General features: G+C 41.6%; 1 protein-coding gene across 1 annotated transcript; it reads left to right on the top strand.

Moving 5' to 3' along the window:
- Window positions 1–1432: 1432 nt before the first annotated feature.
- On the top strand, window positions 1433–17921 carry ANKRD22 (ankyrin repeat domain 22). The gene is made up of 6 exons (XM_006269138.4): window positions 1433–1634; window positions 8980–9171; window positions 12703–12810; window positions 13184–13261; window positions 16785–16883; window positions 17481–17921. The coding sequence occupies exons 1-6, from the start codon at window positions 1614–1616 to the stop codon at window positions 17556–17558; spliced, it is 576 nt and encodes a 191-aa protein (XP_006269200.2). The 5' UTR covers window positions 1433–1613; the 3' UTR covers window positions 17559–17921.
- Window positions 17922–18633: the final 712 nt, after the last annotated feature.

The following is an 18633-nucleotide window of genomic DNA, read 5'->3' as shown; positions in this document are numbered from 1 at the left end:
TAAGGATCTGGCCCATTATGGCTAGCTTTAAGTTTTTCAGTACAGTCCTGTATTAAGTGTAGGCAATTTAGAACAAGGGGCCAAAGGCAAGCAAAACATTTGGAGACTTTGATCAATGGGAAAAAATTATAAAAGTATCTTTTGAACTGAATCAAGCATGAGGCAAGAGACATAAATGGGTTTAAAATATAGGGAAGAAAGTTTTTAGTACTCTGTAATCCTGAACTCTACATGCCCATTCCTGAGCTAAAAAGGCAGATCATGCTTAGCTAGATAAAATATATATGAAATAATCTGAGCCATGACTATTTGAAGGACGTCATGGGAAAGGGAGCAGAGACATCAGGTTTCTCTCACCTCTTATCAGAACTCCACTTAAGTGTAAATTGGCACCAGTGGCGATGTGTAGGGGATGCACAGGGGTGCACATGCACCCCCTGAGAGCACTGGTGCACCCCTTGACAGGCCATGCTCTCCGTTTAGGTGATGGGCAAGGGGGGCAGTCAGGAGTGCTGGTTCCCCCCTGTGAGCCCTGGCTGGGGAGTTGGAGTGCCGTGGCCACTTTTGGGAGCACGATCGGCCATGGGGGTAACCCCCTGGTCAGCAAGATTGGCCATGGGGGACCACACCCCCGTCAGTGAGATTGGCCCTCCCCTAGTTGCTGACTGGTGACTAAGGTGGCACCAGTCGCCCATGACTGGCACAATGGGAGGAGAAGTATGACCATCATTTGGGTTAGGCTAGGGAGTGGGGTGAGCGAGTAAGAGATGATGATTATAGTCTAAACTTTCCAGGACATATTTCTTATAAGGGGATCTGATGTAATTGCACATGATCCACTCATTAAACTGAACACATGCAGGATCCAATCACTTTTTATTAGTTTCTTTTTCTTAAAGTATGCCAGCCAGGATTAACATATTGGCCCAATTAATATGTACATGGCAGTGCTGTAAAGGGAATCCTCTATTAGCAGGCCTATAAACTAGACTTATAACTTCTGATTTATGTGATACTAATATAAATATGTGGATATGATAAAGCAAATCTACAGTTCTCTTTCCAATGAGTATGCTAACTCCAACCTTGTGAGTTTCAATCACAATTTCTGCACTTTTATGAATATTATGCAATTACATTTCTTATATTTGAGTGATAATCTGACATATATTCCTATAATTTCTTGTTTTGAAATCTAATTCCTATTTTTCAATTTTTTTAATACATTTTCTTGTGAAAATGTACTGTCATTGTGGCTATTTTGCCATCTTCCTTCCGGGCAAACTGGTATTGACATTGCAAACAACAGCTAAGGAAAACTTCTCTCTGTTGTAACTTGTCCTACTTCTGACAGCCTTGTAAACTGACACTTTCACATTTACCTCAGTGGGTTGGGCCTTTTGGAAACATTTTTTCATCGTCCCAGATTAGGAAACCCTAGAAAACAAATGTATCTTTGGAAAGGCTTGGGTATCATCGATATCACTCAGTTAAGGGACTTTTGAGATAAAATATTAATTTGATTTAAACAAACTCAGGAGCAATTCAAAGTCAAGTGAACCTGTCGATCAGGTGAGCACGAAAAGGCTGTAGTCAAGCTGCAAATAACAGGCATGGGAATACTTTATTCAGAGGTATGTGACCATTTCCTTCATAGTATATGAAGCTGTAGACGATACAGAAAAAATGGTATTTGGATTTATTTCACAGGATTTTGTTTTAATTGAAAACTCTACTTCACTAAAAGTAAAACATTCAGTGTGTGGCCAAAGATACTATTTGTAATAATTAATAGAATGATTATATATGAGTTCTAGCGACTTCAGTGAGAAAGGTGTGAAGGGGTTTAGAAGCAAGGTGTAAACTAGTTTTGGGTAGAAGCATGTTAGATATTGGAAAGGTGTACTTCAGCTTGGGTTGAAACAAGCTAGTAAAAACTACTGCATTAATGAACAAATTTGGCTCTCAGGGCCAATATTTTTATCAGCAAGGTGATTTTTCTTTTCAATCCTAAATCCATGCATCTTCCTAGAGTCTAGCCTGGAAAATGGGTGCCTAGGTTTTAGCAAGAACATTGCATTAAACATACATCCACATAGTCTCTATTATTAAAGAGGAAAATCAGAATCTCTCCTTTGCTCCCTATGCTATGATTATAACACACTGGTGTTTCGTCTTTAGGATGTATCAACATGCCTATGTATAATTCTTTTAAAAAATTATATTCGAACACTGAAAACCAGTAAGGTTTTATTTTTAATTAAAGGGCTATAACAAATAAAATGAATATTTGATTTCATCATTATATGTAATTGAGTTCCATGTGCTCATGATCTAACTATCTGGTTAAACTGCATTCCGTTGTAAAAGGAATTGTTGATGCCTGTCTAAACATCACAGAGTACTTTATGTAAAAAAGTGGCATAATGTCTTAAGATATTTAGTTAAAGTGTAGTGGTGAGGCATAGGGGGTTCACGAGGGTGCATGTACACCCCCTGAGAATGCCGGTGCACCCCCTGGCTGACTGTGCTCACCACTTAGGCAATGGGCAGGGGGGGTAGGTGGGAGCACCGGTGCCCCCCTGCAAGTGCCGGCCCATCACTGCAGCCACTCCTAGAAGCAGCTGGATTGCTGCAGCTGCTCCCAGAAGTAGCGAGATCGACTGCGGGGGAACCCCTCCCACCCACCAGTCAGCGTGACTGGTCGCAGGGGGGGCACATGCCCCTTCCTGATTAAGGTGGCACCAGTAGCCCATGTTAAGGTGATAAGATAATTTTGTCCCTATTTTTGCATAGTTTTTAGATATTTTACCTTTCAGTGACCATTTTACCCATTTTTTTTGAGGAAGTAATTTTCTTCAAAATGTATGGCTACATAACTGTATTAGCTGTAATTGCAATAACTGCTGGACAGTTTGGATCCTGACAAATTTTTTTGGACACTGCAAACATGACTGGATGAATTTTCTGTCTTTTTTCTCCCTTTTCAGCTTTGACTTTCTTCTCTTTTATTAATATCATCTCAACTTCAGTGTGATTTCTGGGCATAAATTAATGCAAGAAAAAGTTCCTGGCATGGGCTGAGGTGTATGCTTTGTGAAGAAAGAAACCACTTTACAAAAGCAGAGATGGACTATTTGTTAGACATTTTTACAAATCCCTTCCTTATAATTTTGAAAAAAAACTAACTAGTTCTTTGTGGTGTGTACCATATTACAGCACTACTTGCACCTCTGTCCTCTCTTGCATGTCTAAGTGCACCAATTGTGTACCAGGCCTTGTGCCTTTACCTTTCCTGGGGCAGAATTCCATACTTCTCTCACTGGTAGACTGGACCTTGAGCTGCAGTATCTTCTGTATCAGCTGTGCTTACCCAGAGGATCCAATGGGGTATGAGCAACAGCAGCTTTTTCCTGTGGGAATCTGTGACCAGTGGTGAATATTACTCTAAGCCAAAATAGTTTTTACTTCAGGAAGCAGTGTAAGAGGAAAAGAAGTTTAAAGGAACTATCTTACCTAAATCTTACCTTTCCCTAACTCTTTTTTATTGTCTATAGGCCATTTTGGGTTCCTGGAGTATACTAGAGTGTGCTTAACATTCAGACCTTTTATTTACTACTCCATTTACTATTACTTTATATTTTATGTAAGGTACTGCTGTTAGATTGTTTTGTGCCCTGCCCTTAGGCATGCACATATCCAGTTGCTCCCATGAACTTCAACTGGAATTGCATAGATGTAACTGAGACCAGAGATGAGCATTTTTCTGCTAGATAGTAAGAGGCCATTAAATGATCTGCATGATCCAGTCCCATAAAAGAAAATAGTTAAGATTCCATATGTGAATACACAGAACTCTGATCTACATAATTTCATTTGTCTACATTAACTTTCCTTTACACACTGAAAGGTTGGTTAAATCTTTTCTAGTTTTGTTAATAATCTTCCCTAGACCAAATCATCCAAAATAACATGATTTACAGATATGATGCCAAATTAATTATCTATAATGTTTAGACTGTTTATGTTTTAACTGGTAAAAAAAGATGATGGTTATTTTAGAAAAACTGGTAGTGAGAGAGCCCATTAACTACAGAGAGCCAAATCAAATCCAACCCAGGCCTTAAGAATCAAAATGCATTGAGATTCTGGTAATGGTTCAGTTGTTTGGGTGGAAAGAGCTTGAGCCCAATCCTTTCTCCGGCAGACAGATGGAGATTAATTCTCGACTTAGTCTTAAAGAACACAAGAACTCCGAAGTGACATTAGTTGAACCACCAAGTAAAAGTGACTGCAGTTAGACAACCAATAGGGTCTTAAGATATTAAGATACCACCTCCCGCATTGAAGGAGACCTCCTACTCAGGACTTAGAAATGCTACTGGAGCAACATGAGGAAGGCTTGCAGAACCATTGGTCTAGGCTGTACCTGTTCTGTAAAACAGAAATAATCTATTCCTGTAGTCACTATTTTGGAATCTTTTGCCAACATTCATTTAAAAACTTACTACTAAAGGTCAAACCGATGGCCTGTCTCTAGATGCAAATACTGTGTTAGGCCTCTTTATCTAATACCTTAAAAGCCACTAGTAAGGAATGCCTCAAAATGTACACTTATTCATACACAGAGTAAACATATATCTTTGATTTTTGGAACAAGTTTTAGAAACAAATTGAAATTAAGACTACTGCATCTTTGTTAATCTTAATGCAGAAGGAGCTGTCAGATCAGCAACCCAGGTGATTGGAGGTATCTATCCCAAGAGCAGCAATACTGAAAATTTCTTTACAATGGGACACTTCAAATGCTGATGCAGAAACTCCTCTCCCAGATGTAAGACAGTACAGCTCTTGTGTCTTCTAAGTTCACGACTCTAAGGCTGTCTATTCATGTGCTTTGGGGTGGGGAGCATTTTAATTAAAATAGTTCCTGAACAGCTGTTCTAATTAAAACACCTCATCATCACATGTATTAAGCCCCTGTGCATTTAAAAATGGCTGTGGGATCCCATTCAAGAAGATTTAGATAAAGTGCCCCTGTGGCCATTTTAAAGCATGCCAGGGACTTAAATACACATGATGGTGAGGTAATACGGGAGTGTTCTATTAATTGAGTCTGCTCTGACATGTTCTACTAGAATGCAAATGAGCAGTATATAGACAGCCTAAGGCACTATAGCTGTTATCAGCACTGATTTTCCATTAATGAAGGAGAAGTTGCAACCTTAATATTAAGACTTTAGCACTTTTCCCACAAGTTTCATGCCATAAACACTGACCTCAGAATCAGCCGGTTGCCTTTTGCTGAGTAATTTTTTAAGAGACTGCAAGTGAAGAGCTAGCAAACCAGATTGTAGAGCTAAAGGAACATCTCCTCCTCAAGGAATATCACTTTCTAGTATTATTTGTATTAGGTGGAGTACTCCCTGCTTTTTTGTATAAACAGATCCACAGCTGTAAATGACAAGGTCTTGGACAAAATGTAGAAAAGTCTGAACAAAATAAACTTTAATTTTATGCAGCAGCAGTAATCCAACTCTCAATCTTTCCTGTTATGCAACCTGTTCCCTCCTTGCTCTAGTCATACTACCTAGAGACAGACATTCAAAAAGCCTGAGCCTGAATTGATTCAATCTTTGCAGGTTAGTCTAACCTGCCTAGTTTGAACCAGTTTGCAACTGTTCAGACATTCCCTCTGGACTGAAGAAATGCAGGCATATGCCTGTAGTGGCTCAGGCTAGAAGCTGGGGGGGCACTAAAGCAACCTTCCCTTTCCTTCTACAGTGCTGAGGTGAAGGCATATGTGGCCAGGCCCCAGCAGGACATTCTGACTAGGGAGGGGTGTAAACCCCAGATGGCCTGCACCATCCCAGACTTTTCCCCGCTCTCTGCTCAAGGGGCAGGAGTGTTGCTAGACCCCAGCCCCTGGCTAGCACTGCCAGTGCAGTGCATGCATCTGTTCATGATAATGAGCTTTTCAATCTCCCTCTCCCTGTTTCGTCATACTGTCTGCAGCAAACCTGACAGGCAAGGGAGCCAGCAGGGAGCTGATAAGTGTTTATCAGCCCATGAACAAAACAAAAGCCTTTCTTAGTAGTTCAAGCTCTTCTTAAACAGCTTTTTTCAAGGAAGGAATGGAGGTACATTACCAGCTGACCTGTTGATTAGCTCCAAAAAGCCCTAAGTGGACACTGTTCTTCCTGCCTGTCTCAGTGAAATTGGATATGCACACACACAGACACCTCTCCGCATTAGCTACCATACCACATGTCTAGGGTTGAATCAGCTATTAGATAAAAGCACCAAAAAACCCTACTGAAACACCTGATCTATACAGATGCTACAGAGCCAGGACTAAGTAATGTGCTACTGCTTCTGGTAAAGTGAGTTCTCCCCCACCCCCGCCTCACACGCATCTGTCAGCACATAATTTTTTAGTATTTGGGACTGAGGAATTTTCATTTGAATCCTTTTTGATGGTAAGAAGTCCATTTTAAAAATCATTTTTTTCCAAGGGAATATTTAAATTTCCCCCTCAAATTTTCATTTTCTATCTGGAAAATCAAAAATGACAGCTTCCCAGAAAATGACTTGCCTGCATGGTTCTCCTCAGTTTTACTTTCTACCTGCAAGATGGATAGCTGGAAGTTGAGCATCACAACTCTCAGGAGGTCACTGACATGTTAAAAAGAAATCATGATGGGATCTAATACATGATCCCAACAATTGTGCTTCCTACTATGTCACATGTGCATAGCAGGAGGCATGATTGTGGGATCTAGCATCAGATCCCATTATGCCATATTGCCAGTGTAGGAGGAGCCCAGGATTATGGCCCTAGGTTCCCCTTGCACCAATTAATCATATCTTAAGTGCAAGATGTGTCAAGGGCATTTGACTCCTCACTTGCTCCTACCAACTCTAGTTGTTGCAGAGACAGAAATCTGTGGGCTACGAAGAGGAAGTAAAAATATTCAGTCCCACAGCCTTGTAGGAACTGAGATGTGGGTGCAGATATCAGCATTCCAGATAACTCTTGTGATCAAAAAAATTAAGCCTAATTTATTCTTGCAGGAAATTGTGTTCTTTATCTCTTTGATCACCATTTCCTCCTCTTCCACAAATGCTGTCTTTTTAGGTTATCCTTAAAATAGTCACTCAATTTTGACTTCAACTGTGGTTGTGTTCAGAAAATGGACTGTGTAAAAATGGTACCTACTTGTTCAGCAAATATCCTGTATCTGTAATAAAGTATGCCTTCAAGTCCTTTTGTGGTCCTGAGTGCTTAGTTCAGAAATGAACTCATAGTGCTTTGTGGTTTGCTCCAATGAAGTCAGTAGGCTCTTTGCATGGTTGAAATGGTCTGTTATTGATTTCTTAGGTAAAAATATAGAAACAAATACCTAACCTAACAAAAGTAAAGCTACCAAGAAGAAGGAATTCAAATTGCTGAACTGCACTAGTAGCTTTCAGTTCTGCATACAGCACCATCCTCTGGGAAGAAATAGGAACAAGAAGTACCAAAGTTTATTACAGTACTGCCAAACCTAATGCTTTCCTCACCTGATTCATCTGAAGGTAATAGGGAAGGTACATAGTTGCACTGTGATGCATTTCCTACCACCATCTGGTGGAATTAACTATAATTGCAGCATCCATCTCATCTGAATTACTGTTTAGCCCAAGGCATCATCAAGTTAGATAGCTGTACTAGCCCTTGACTCTCAACTAACACAGAAATGTAACACTGAAGGTATGCAGCCTGGATGGCAGCAGAGACTGGCCAGGCTGCAACAGTGGTTGCTTATTGTACTACTGCACATCTACTTTATCGTTTTCCTTCTTTAGTTTCTCCCTTCTGGATGTGTAGACAATTACTACTAACTATTATGAGTAATAGATGACAAGTAAGATGAGAGAAGCCATTTTACCTAACTTGGCCTGATCTCATGGAATGTTATACATGTAACTAATCCTATAAAAGATGTTTAGTATTCTTCAGTATACGACTCCCGCCCCCCGCCCCCCCCCAAAAAAAGAGGGCATCAGGACAAATATTTTTGCATAGATGTACATATAAACACACATACTCTATTTTTAGTATTTATCTTTTAGTATTTTCTTCCTTCTTCTGGAAGAGTTAACAGTATTCATTTTCCAAAGTCCATGTGAATTTCATATTCTTCTAAGCTGTGCTCTGATACTGACATGCACATCTACATTAGTGAACAAATCCAGCTCCCATTGTAGCCCTCAGTCTTGACTCTGGTCTTTATAGGAATAAATGGTCTTTATAGGAACTAGTCTGGACAGTGTCTCTCTTTTTTTAATCCTATGTACAATTCTAGCTACAGTAATGTAGAGGCATGAATGGCACGTACCCCCAGTGGCTGGAGGGGCACGGCTGCACCGGTGGTGGCGGGAGTATGGCAGCAGCGGGAGTCCAGCAGTGGTGAACGGAGAGCTCCCTCAGGCTCTGCTGGCACTGTTGGAAGCGGGGGGGGGGTGAGGGGGTGGTGGTGAGCGCCGATCATGGGTTGGCGACCACCTAGCAGTGGTCAGGGGCAATTATGGACTGCCCACAGACACCACCGGAGGTGCCAGCAGCGGGGTGGTGAACAATGACCACCTGCGGGCGCTGCTGACAGTGTCAGTGGTGCCTTTTTGCAGGGGGTGCACCACCACACGCAGAAGGTGCATGTGTACCAGTGTGCACCCCCTATGCATTGCCCCTGCATAGAGATGTCTCCATATCTGTGCTAGACTCACTTGTTTATCAGTTATATATTAGCCTTCACTACCTTTCACAGGGGCTGATCCTGCCAGATGCTGAGTACTTCACAGGAGATACTAGTGCGCTTGTTTCCCATCTGCTTTAAAAGGAACTTACCTTATCTCAGGGGAAGGGCTTGATTCCTTGCAAGAATCGACCATATCATGTATGTATTTCATTAATATGTCCTTCCTTCTTTTCCCTAGCCCATTTGCCAGGCAGCTTATAATAATGACTTCAATGAAGTTCAGCTGCTGTTGCAAGAGGATAGCAATTATTTGAACATTCAGGACAGCTTTGGCGGAGACACACCCCTAATCTGCGCCTGCAAACAGGGACACAATAGAATAGTCAGTTATCTTTTGAAAAGAAACGCTGACATCAACCTCAAAAATAAGGTGAGTAACAAAACAGTATTTTAAAAAAACAGCCTTGTGATATTTCCTTTATAATGATGAACTTTAGGAACAATATGTAGGGCGGAAAATCTTAGCAGTATTGCCAAAGTCAAAGGTTAAACACACATGCGCATCACATTCAAAACACCTGATGAAATTAGCCATAAAATCATGAGGTAATTAAAGTAAATTGAAGGTTTTGGCTTTTATTTTGAATGTCCCTGCCACACCCCATCCTACCCCACCATATACCTGACAATTAGCATTGTCAATTTATAATGAGAAAGGTCACACCTGATATCCATAAATGTTGATCAGCCCTGCCTACCCAGCCACACAGCAGCTCTGCACTCACCCAGGTCTGAATTTTTTTTATGTTCCTGAAGCTTTCTTTATATGTTCTTCACTGTACCCTCCCAAGCCTGAAAGAGAAAGGTCTAAGACATCATGTCTCTTACACCCATCTGGCCAACTTCTAACACTTCTCAGATGTCCCTGCGTGACAGTGGGGCAGACTAACCTCTTTTACACACAAAAAAAAATGCAGCCACCTTGAGCTGCTGGGTATTTTCTGCTCTCCTTTCTTCTGCAGTAGCCGTGGTTGATTCCCGGGGGGATAAAGGAAATGGAGAATGTAACCAACTACAGTGAAGTCCAAAAACTAACACAAAGGTTGGAAGATTTTGCTTCTTTACAGCTCTGGTTCTAGCAGGGGTCAAAATACAGATTCACAGGGATAAGCAAGGGATTCTAAGGATCATCTAGACCAGGGGTAAGCAACGTTTTTTGGCCAGAGTGCTGAAAAAAACAATGTCTACCTTGGAAGGTGCCAGAGTGCTGATATGCCAGAGCCCAGAGCAGCTGTTTGCAGCCTCTTGGCTGCAGCCGGCCCACATAGCCTGATTTGCTTGCAGCCTCCCAGCCACCTGCTGGGAGCAGCCTGGGCTCCGTGACGGGCAGCAGCTGCTTAGAGCCTGGGCTGGCAGTGGCGTGCCAAGCTAAATGGCGTTGCATGCCAGGGGTTGCTGATCCCTGATTTAAACCAACCCCCCACAGAAGTTCAGGATTTGTTGTTCCTATACCCAGAGGCAACCTGAGCAGGGTGCAGGGCCCGGGGGCAAATCAGCCTGTGTGGGACCCTGCCCCGGGTGCAAAGAAGCCGGCAGTGGATTTGGAGCTGGGGGGGAGGGGTGCCGAGTGGCTGGAGGCAGTGTATTTGGCAGCTGGGGGGTGGAGAGGGTGCTGAGCGGCCAGATGTGAAGCCAGCGGCAGTGCGGCCTGGCTCCACGGGGCCCACAAAGCATGGGGCCTGGAGCGGTCACCCTGATTCAAGGCCCCCTAGGGATGGCCCTGCCTGTACCATCCCATCCAGCCTCCACAACTGCCCTAGGCCACCTGTGTCATTGTCTAATCGCTGGCAACTCCATGTTTGCTTCCTAACTTATACTTTCCTCAGTACTATATTTAAGTGTCTCACATGCTATTTCACTGTGTACTGTGCACTCCTAGAAATATATTTACCATTTTATTTTCTCATTTCCAAGTGTGCTTCTCTGGCCAATGTTAGATGTGCCTCAGATGTATGGAGCCCATTCATTTGACTCCACCATTCTGCCTTTTGCTATAAAGATATGCAGTTTACATTGAATTAACTTTGAAAAGGAGAATCCCTCGCAGTATTCATAGATTTCATAGACATTAAGGGCTGGAAGGTACCTCATGAGATCATCAAGTCCAGCCCCCCTGCTGAAGGCAGGAAATTGCAAATTAAGAACTTTTCCTGAATTGTTAGGAATCAGCAAGAGAGTCAGGCTGGTAGGAGCACTTACAGAAGCAGTTAAAACTGAAATTGCTGCACTGGTGAGGGGAGAGAGTAACAGTTAGTCCAATAAAGGCTCTGGACGCAGAACTGTGCAGAGACCTTCCACTGGGGGATATGCCATCTCCACCTACCCCGTAGTCATGTAACCTTGGAGAAAGAAATCACAGTGAGGACCCAAAACTTCCAACTGGTAGAAAGAGCTGGAACACTAATGATATCAGATAATTTCCTAGCTTTGATTAGACTTTTTCTGCTCTCTGGTAATTGGTTGTTTGTTCCAACCCCTCCTGCCTTCTCCTTTACAGTCCTTTCACCTCAGCTTCACTCCACATTTACCCTTTGTTTATCCCTTCTCCCTGCCCCTTCTCTTTATTCTTCTTTCTTTTTATCTGCTTCAATTTAGCTCATACCCTCCAAACTGTCTCCTTTCCAGCAAGGTGTAGAATTTAACATGGCATTTACTGCCATCGTATTGTTTATTGGTTAATAGTATACATTCTTCCCACCCTATGTCTGCCCTTACCCTTTAAAAAGAAGTTTTAGGGCAGGCAGTTTGGGCATTTTACATGGTTTAACACTCGTTTTATGATCCCTAGTCACTACTGCAGGTACCACAACTATTGTTAACTGTGGTTACAAGTAAGAGGTCCCATCACTGCAACTGAAAGTCACATAACAGCTTCATAGCCTGACCTGGGGTGTGGAGAAGGCTTTCCCTTTGGGACTCTACCTGAATAGAATGGATTTCATCCATGGCCTAGAGATTTGTGGGAGTCCAGGGGTACAGCTGAACATATGGAGCTGCTGACTGAGCATTTGTGGAAGTGAGCCATTTCACCCACCAGAAGTATTGCACCAGCATAGTGTAAAATACATGAATGCAGTTTGTACTCTGATGGTGGGACCATGAAAGACATGCAAGGGTCTGCTGTAGCCTCCAAGCTGATAGATCTGCCCTTAGGCTCTGTCTACACTCCCTTGTAAGCAAGATGGGGCATATCACTGGTGAATCAGCACTTCATACTCAATAACCCTGCCATGATCACCCTGGCCATAAGTATTTATAGAAGAACTGGGCTCAGGCTTTCACATGTTGTGTGTTGAGGGCTGCACTGAGTTGTATATTCTACAAACCTATGGGCCTGGGTGCTCATGAAGGGGTCATAAGTGAGCAGGGTATACCCAGTTTCACTCAGGAGGAGGCACAGATATACCCTCAAGGTATTAATACTTGGGGGATCCAGAGGTGCTAATTTCAGCACCTATTTACTGTTCAGCTAGAGTCTTTGCTACACTTACCTAGCATACAGAACAGTGAATGATTTAGGTTGTAGAAATGATCAAAAGAGTCTAATGACAAAGATCCAAAGGCTCTAACACATTAAAATGGTGTTGTAGGGACCAGTATTACTATCCTGGCCCCAGACTAGAACAATTGCTACATGGAAAGTAAACTGAATCCCAGTTTATCTGAATCACAAGTCAAAAAAGGGTTCCCCCCATTGTGCTCCACACACATGAAGAGCCGTTACCATGGCTTTGGGCAACTAAATAGATTTCATTTTGAATTAAGCAAACTGCATGAATCTTTGTTTCAATATGAATAGAAGGAAAATGTTCCAAACAGATGACCAGTCAGGAAATATATGAAATATACAAAATGAATGACTTTGTACCTGATCCTGAAAAAAGGTTTCTTTTCTCTTTAGAAACAGCGTACTTGCTTACATTATGCTGTGAAAAAACGATTTAATTTCCTTGACTACCTGCTCATCATCATCCTAATGCCTGTTTTACTCATTGGATATCTCCTCATGGTAAGAACAGCTTAAAACTAGAAACAAGCCTGTATACTAACCTTTCCAACTATAAATATAACAAATACAACCATCTTATTTCAGGTGGGACATTCTTCTTTTGGTTCAAGGCTATGAGCATAAACAAAACAAATATGGGTTGCTATTTTCAAAGTAAGGACTGAGTAAAAAAATATGAACATGAATAAGGCCCTTTTGATTTGTCTCTACCTGAGTATAACTGATGCAAGGTTAAGGTAGCAAAGTTGCACCATTAACTGCATGAAGAAGGCCTCTGAATAGAACTATCTGAGCCAGCTCAGATCTAGCTAGCAGAGTCGTACATGAATTGACTTTCCAACCAGTGTTGAATTCTTCTTCATGTGTTAAACAGGTGTCAAAGAGTAAGCAGAATGAAAACCTAATCAAGATGTTACTCAAAGCTGGTGTAGATGTTAATGCTACAGATTATGTAAGTGATTTTATACAAATATAGAGGTCATTAATGTGGTGTATGTGACTTTAATTTACTTAGATTAGGATAGCAAAGCTTCAGAAGCTGCTAGAAATAAAGTCATATTTATCATATAAGATGAACCAGTGAAAGGTTGTTTTGACATATCTAACTTATCTGGCAAAGTAATTGAGTATTGTCTCTGATTGAAATCTGGCAATGTACAGAAAATGTTTTTCCCCATTGTCAGTTCATCTCATCTGTTGTTCAACTTAATTATAAAATCATAAGGTTGGAAGGGATGTCAAGGCTGAATCTCCTGCATGAATGTGGGAATTCTATTCCTAAATCATCCATGACCAATCTTTATCCAAATGCTTTATGAAAACTGCAGATGAAGGAAGTACTACAACTTCCCTGGGCAGTCTGTTTCATTTCATCACTGTTCTAACAGCAAGGAAATCCTTCCCAACGTCTAATCTGAATCTACTTTGCTGCAATTTGAAATACTTCCTTTAAGTCCTTCTTTCTGCTAGAAGGGAAAGGAATTGTCCTCCTCCTTTTTATGGCAGCCTTTCAACTATGTGAAAGCTGATATCATATCCTTCCCCCCACCCCTCCCTTAATCTCCTTTTCTGCAGTCTAAACATACCTAGTTATCTCAATCTTTCCATGCATGGCTTGTCTTTCAATCTGTCTCCTTTTATGTCATCAGTCGCTGCTCTCTCTCCAACTTCTCCACAGCCTTATTAAAAAGAAGGGCCCAGAACTACACACAGTACTCTATATGAGGGCAAACCAGCACCAAGCAGAATGGCACTAACACTTCTTGTTCCATTGATGCAACCCAAAATTGCATTTGCTTTTTTGCAACTGTGTCATGTTGCTGATTCATGTTGAGCCTGTAATCCATTAAAACCCATGAAATGATTCTCAGTAATACTGCCATGCAGTCAGTTATCTTCTATTCTATATTTGTGCTTTTGATTACTCTGCAGTAGATGTGGCATGTTCATTTGTCCACACTGAGTTTAATTCTGCTATCTCTAGCCAGCTTTCCAAGCTATCAAGATCCTTCTGAATTCTTCTCCTATCCTTCAGTGTGTTAGCAGTCTTTCCTTGGATTATTTTTCTTGCTTCAATAACAATCAGAATTTTTGATATGCACCTCTTGTTCTGGAGTGTTATATATGGTGAGGTTTAGGTTGTAGCCGTGTTGGTCTAAGGATATAGGCAGACAAGGTTCCTTGGGTGAATTTGATATCTTTTATTAGACCAACCCAAATTTGGTTGGTCTAATAAAAGATATCAAATATAGAGTACTGTGTGTAGTTCTGGGCTCTTCTTTTTAATAAGGCTGTGGAGAAGTTGGAGAGAGAGCAGCGACTGATGACATAAAAGGAGACAGATTGAAAGACAAGCCATGCATGGAAAGATTGAGTTAACTAGGTATGTTTAGACTGCAGAAAAGGAGATTAAGGGAGGGGTGGGGGGAAGGATATGATATCAGCTTTCACATAGTTGAAAGGCTGCCATAAAAAGGAGGAGGACAATTCCTTTCCCTTCTAGCAGAAAGAAGGACTTAAAGGAAGTATTTCAAATTGCAGCAAAGTAGATTCAGATTAGACGTTGGGAAGGATTTCCTTGCTGTTAGAACAGTGATGAAATGAAACAGACTGCCCAGGGAAGTTGTAGTACTTCCTTCATCTGCAGTTTTCATAAAGCATTTGGATAAAGATTGGTCATGGATGATTTAGGAATAGAATTCCCACATTCATGCAGGAGATTCAGCCTTGACATCCCTTCCAACCTTATGATTTTATAATTTGGGTTGGTCTAATAAAAGATATCAAATTCACCCAAGGAACCTTGTCTGCCTATATATGGTGAGGTGCTTTTAAAAAAATTACTGCTGTGTCTTAAGCAGGTTCTGCATAACAGTGAGGAGTGAAGCCTGGGGTTGTAGGTTTATATTTTGTGGGTTAGAGCAACAAACAATCCAAACAGTCTTGTCTTCCCTTCACAGTAAGTACCTTTTCCCCTACATCACTCATATTTAAGTATCTTTTTTCCCCTCCCAAGATGTACATAAAACAGGTTCCTTCCCATAGTACTATTAAGGGTTGGATTGGTGAAGCCAGAGATCAGTGCACAGATCAGGGCTGTCAAACTCACACTGTGTCCCTGGCCAGATCCGTACCACAGGGCTCCTTACAGACCTCTGGGGCATGAGGTACTGGTGGCAGTAACTACTAGTGGCATAACTAGGACAACAACCCTAGGCACCAACTTGAGGGAGGGGCATAAAAGAAAGGGCTGCCACTAGCAGCTGCATGTTCATACTGGAGCCATGGCTGCAACTGTAAGTCACCACAGCCCCTGTTTCCCAAGTGCCTGTCTGCATCATTTTGTCATTGGCAGTCACCACCAACATGGCAGTGGGGCAAGGGGCTGCAGGCCCCTTGCCATAGTGATGGGAGTGCATGTGGTGGCAGGCCAAGCAGCTGCAGGGCAAGCATAGTCTATCTTGGTACAGCCTTCACTCACCCCCTGTTGCTGATTTGCAAGTCCACCAGGGCCATAGGACCCTGGATGCTGTAGCAGACCAGGCCCATTATTAGCCACATTCCAAAATCCCTGGTCCACCTATAGCTTGATGGGCTGGACGGAGTGGCTCCATGGGCCAGATCCAGCCTAGGGATTATATGTTTAACCAGGGGCAGATCCAGGGGGGCTGCAGTGGTGCAGTTGTGCCCCTCCCCCTTCCCCCCATCTTTGATTCCTGTGCCACCCAAACTTTAAAACCAACTGATTGGGTGGGGCAGTGGCCTTTCTATTCAGGCAGTGCTGAGAGTCAATTAACTTCATGACTCATTATCTACTCCCTGATTCCTGCTACCATCTCTCCACTCTATAAGTGTTAATGATCCATTCTCATTTTAAGGGTCTCCATGTTGCACTAATTAAACTATCCTTTCCTCTGCTAATTTTGCTGTTTGCTAGTCATTCCTGGTAATGTGTCTCTTCAGTTCCACAGTCCTGCAGATTGTTTAAGCTAGAAATACTAACTCAGGTGAATTAATATTAACTCAGATGCAGAAATGACTGACAGTGAAGTATTGGGTGCATTCTCTAGATACTCACTCTGAATAAGTACATTTAACTATAATAACTACAGGACTAAAGCCACTATATCTTTGGACTATTTTGACCACTTTTTGCCTAGTTTGTTGTGTTATTCAAGCTTAAAATATAATCTAGAAAATTAATGCACATTGCAAAGAAGTTATATTTGTTTTCACTTTGATCTTAGACTGAATCATACAGTACTAGACCCCTGGCATATTATTAAAGCTTCTAGTTTCTCTTTAACTGGGAAAAAAATGTGTGTTGTGTTATATGTGATGATGTGTCACACCATCTGCATCCCTCATTTCAAAATCCTAGAACCACCCATGTGTTTGACACCCCTACTGTAGGTCTATTGTTCCATGCAGAGAATGATACAAGAAACATATATGTGGATTCTGTTTCCTTTCAGTCTGGTAGCACTGCCCTTCACTATGCCTGTGAAATGAAAAATCAGTCACTTGTTCCCTTACTACTTGAAGCCCATGCAGACCCTTCAATAAAGAATCAGGTAAGCAGAAGAAGCTGATAGTAGCTATGACTGGTTCCCTGCTGACCTTCCATAAACAGGAGAGTAAGCAGAGGAGACTGCAGAGTACACTGTTTTCTACGAACAGATTTACTTGTTGTGGAGGACAAAATAAATTTGCCCCATGGCCTTCTCTAGGGGAGAACAGTTTAAGCCCCAAATAAGGCAAATGCAGGCTGCCCAGGGAACACACTGAATCAATTTATCTAACTGTCTTGGCCAAGCCCCTTCCCAAACTAGCACTCACTTCCCATTTCTGGAGTAAGAGGCCGCCTGCCGGGGTCCTGGTAACATTTCTCCTTTCATTAGACATTGTTTCCTCTCAATCACTGCATGTCAGCCAAGAGGAACAATCAAATATATTTCAGTAAGAGTTCAAAGGGCCCAGACTCACTGAGTTCAGTGGGAGCAGGATAAGACCAAATTCATTACGGCAGTCCAGTAGGTGCTTGCTGTGGATCCAACAATAAAATCCATTTAGAGGACTTTGAATCCATCTGATTTCTCCTTTGAAGCCTGTGGCCAAGTACCTGCTTTCATGAGCATTATATCATGGTGCATTTTGTTGATATCTTTCAGGATGGAGAGACACCACTGGATATAGCAAGAAGGTTAAAGTTCACCAACATTGAGTGCATGTTAAAGAAGGCATCTTAGCCTTGAATAGGATGGTATCAAGGTTGTTAGGCATTCAAAAATTACTTATTTTGGCAGTCCTTATTATGCCATACCAAGACTGCAAGGCAGGATGTTTTAAGATAGTGATGTTTATCGGAGACATGTATTATATCTATTGGTTGCAGTCAAGTACACATGTGGCTGTGTGTTCTGCCATGTCTAGAAGGAGTTAGCTTATTTTCATTCCATTTTGACAGAAAAGTGAATTTACCCCAATGTTTATTGCTTTATTTATACTATCATGGAATTAAAAAAGGTATCTATATTCATTTTTTGAAATGTAATGTCTGTAGATGTCATTATTCACATTATATTTCGAAATAAAAGTATATTTGAAAGTTATATTTCAGAGCATTTGATTTTTAACATTTTACCAAATATAATTAACCAAAAACCAGCTGCCATGGGAGGTAACAAATACAGAATGTTTTCAGCTTTTCACTTGAATTTGTTAATGGTAAATGATGGACCTTTGGGGCCTGATTCCACATGGAGTTCTTGGGGAATTTTCATTCTCACACCTTTTGTTTTCTTGTTTATCTGTTATTTGGTTTTAGTGAAGGTAAAACAGACAAACCAAAATCAAATCCTTCCAAACTAATCAATAAAGAGCCAGACTCTTCCCTGGGTTATACTTGGTGCAGAAGAAGAGATCTTGAGGAGCTGGTTATAGCTCCTCAGTTCTTAGGACCAGGTCAGTGCCACCAATAATGCTTACAGCTACTACAGGGCATTTCCAAATTGGCAAAGGGCCCCTACAATGATGGAAGATTGCTGTAGAAAAGCAGAATTCTTTCATATACCTCCATTTCCTAACATACCCATCTATCTGTAGGGCAGGCATGGGAGGTGGAGGGACTGACTTCCGCATGGATAAACTAAAATACATTTTACATCTAAAAGAGGATTTTGGGCTGCATTATGGCCCATTTACTACTGCTCATCAATGCAGAGAAAGTGAACCTGTAAGTGAATTCTAAATCAAAGGCTCTATCCTATCCTATTTAAGTCAATGGCAAAGATCCCATTGGGCTTCTATGTGTCTGAGGATCAG

Source organism: Alligator mississippiensis, chromosome 6, assembly GCF_030867095.1.
Source record: "Alligator mississippiensis isolate rAllMis1 chromosome 6, rAllMis1, whole genome shotgun sequence".
NCBI classification, from domain to species: Eukaryota; Metazoa; Chordata; order Crocodylia; family Alligatoridae; genus Alligator; species Alligator mississippiensis.
This window is presented reverse-complemented; position numbering and strand designations above follow the sequence as displayed.

Coding starts and splice junctions, on each gene's coding strand:
- ANKRD22 (XM_006269138.4), top strand. CDS start 1,614: ATGGGAATACTTTATTCAGAG. Junction 13,262..16,784: donor ATGTTAATGCTACAGATTAT/GTAAGTGATTTT, acceptor GTTTCCTTTCAG/TCTGGTAGCACTGCCCTTCA. Junction 16,884..17,480: donor ACCCTTCAATAAAGAATCAG/GTAAGCAGAAGA, acceptor GATATCTTTCAG/GATGGAGAGACACCACTGGA.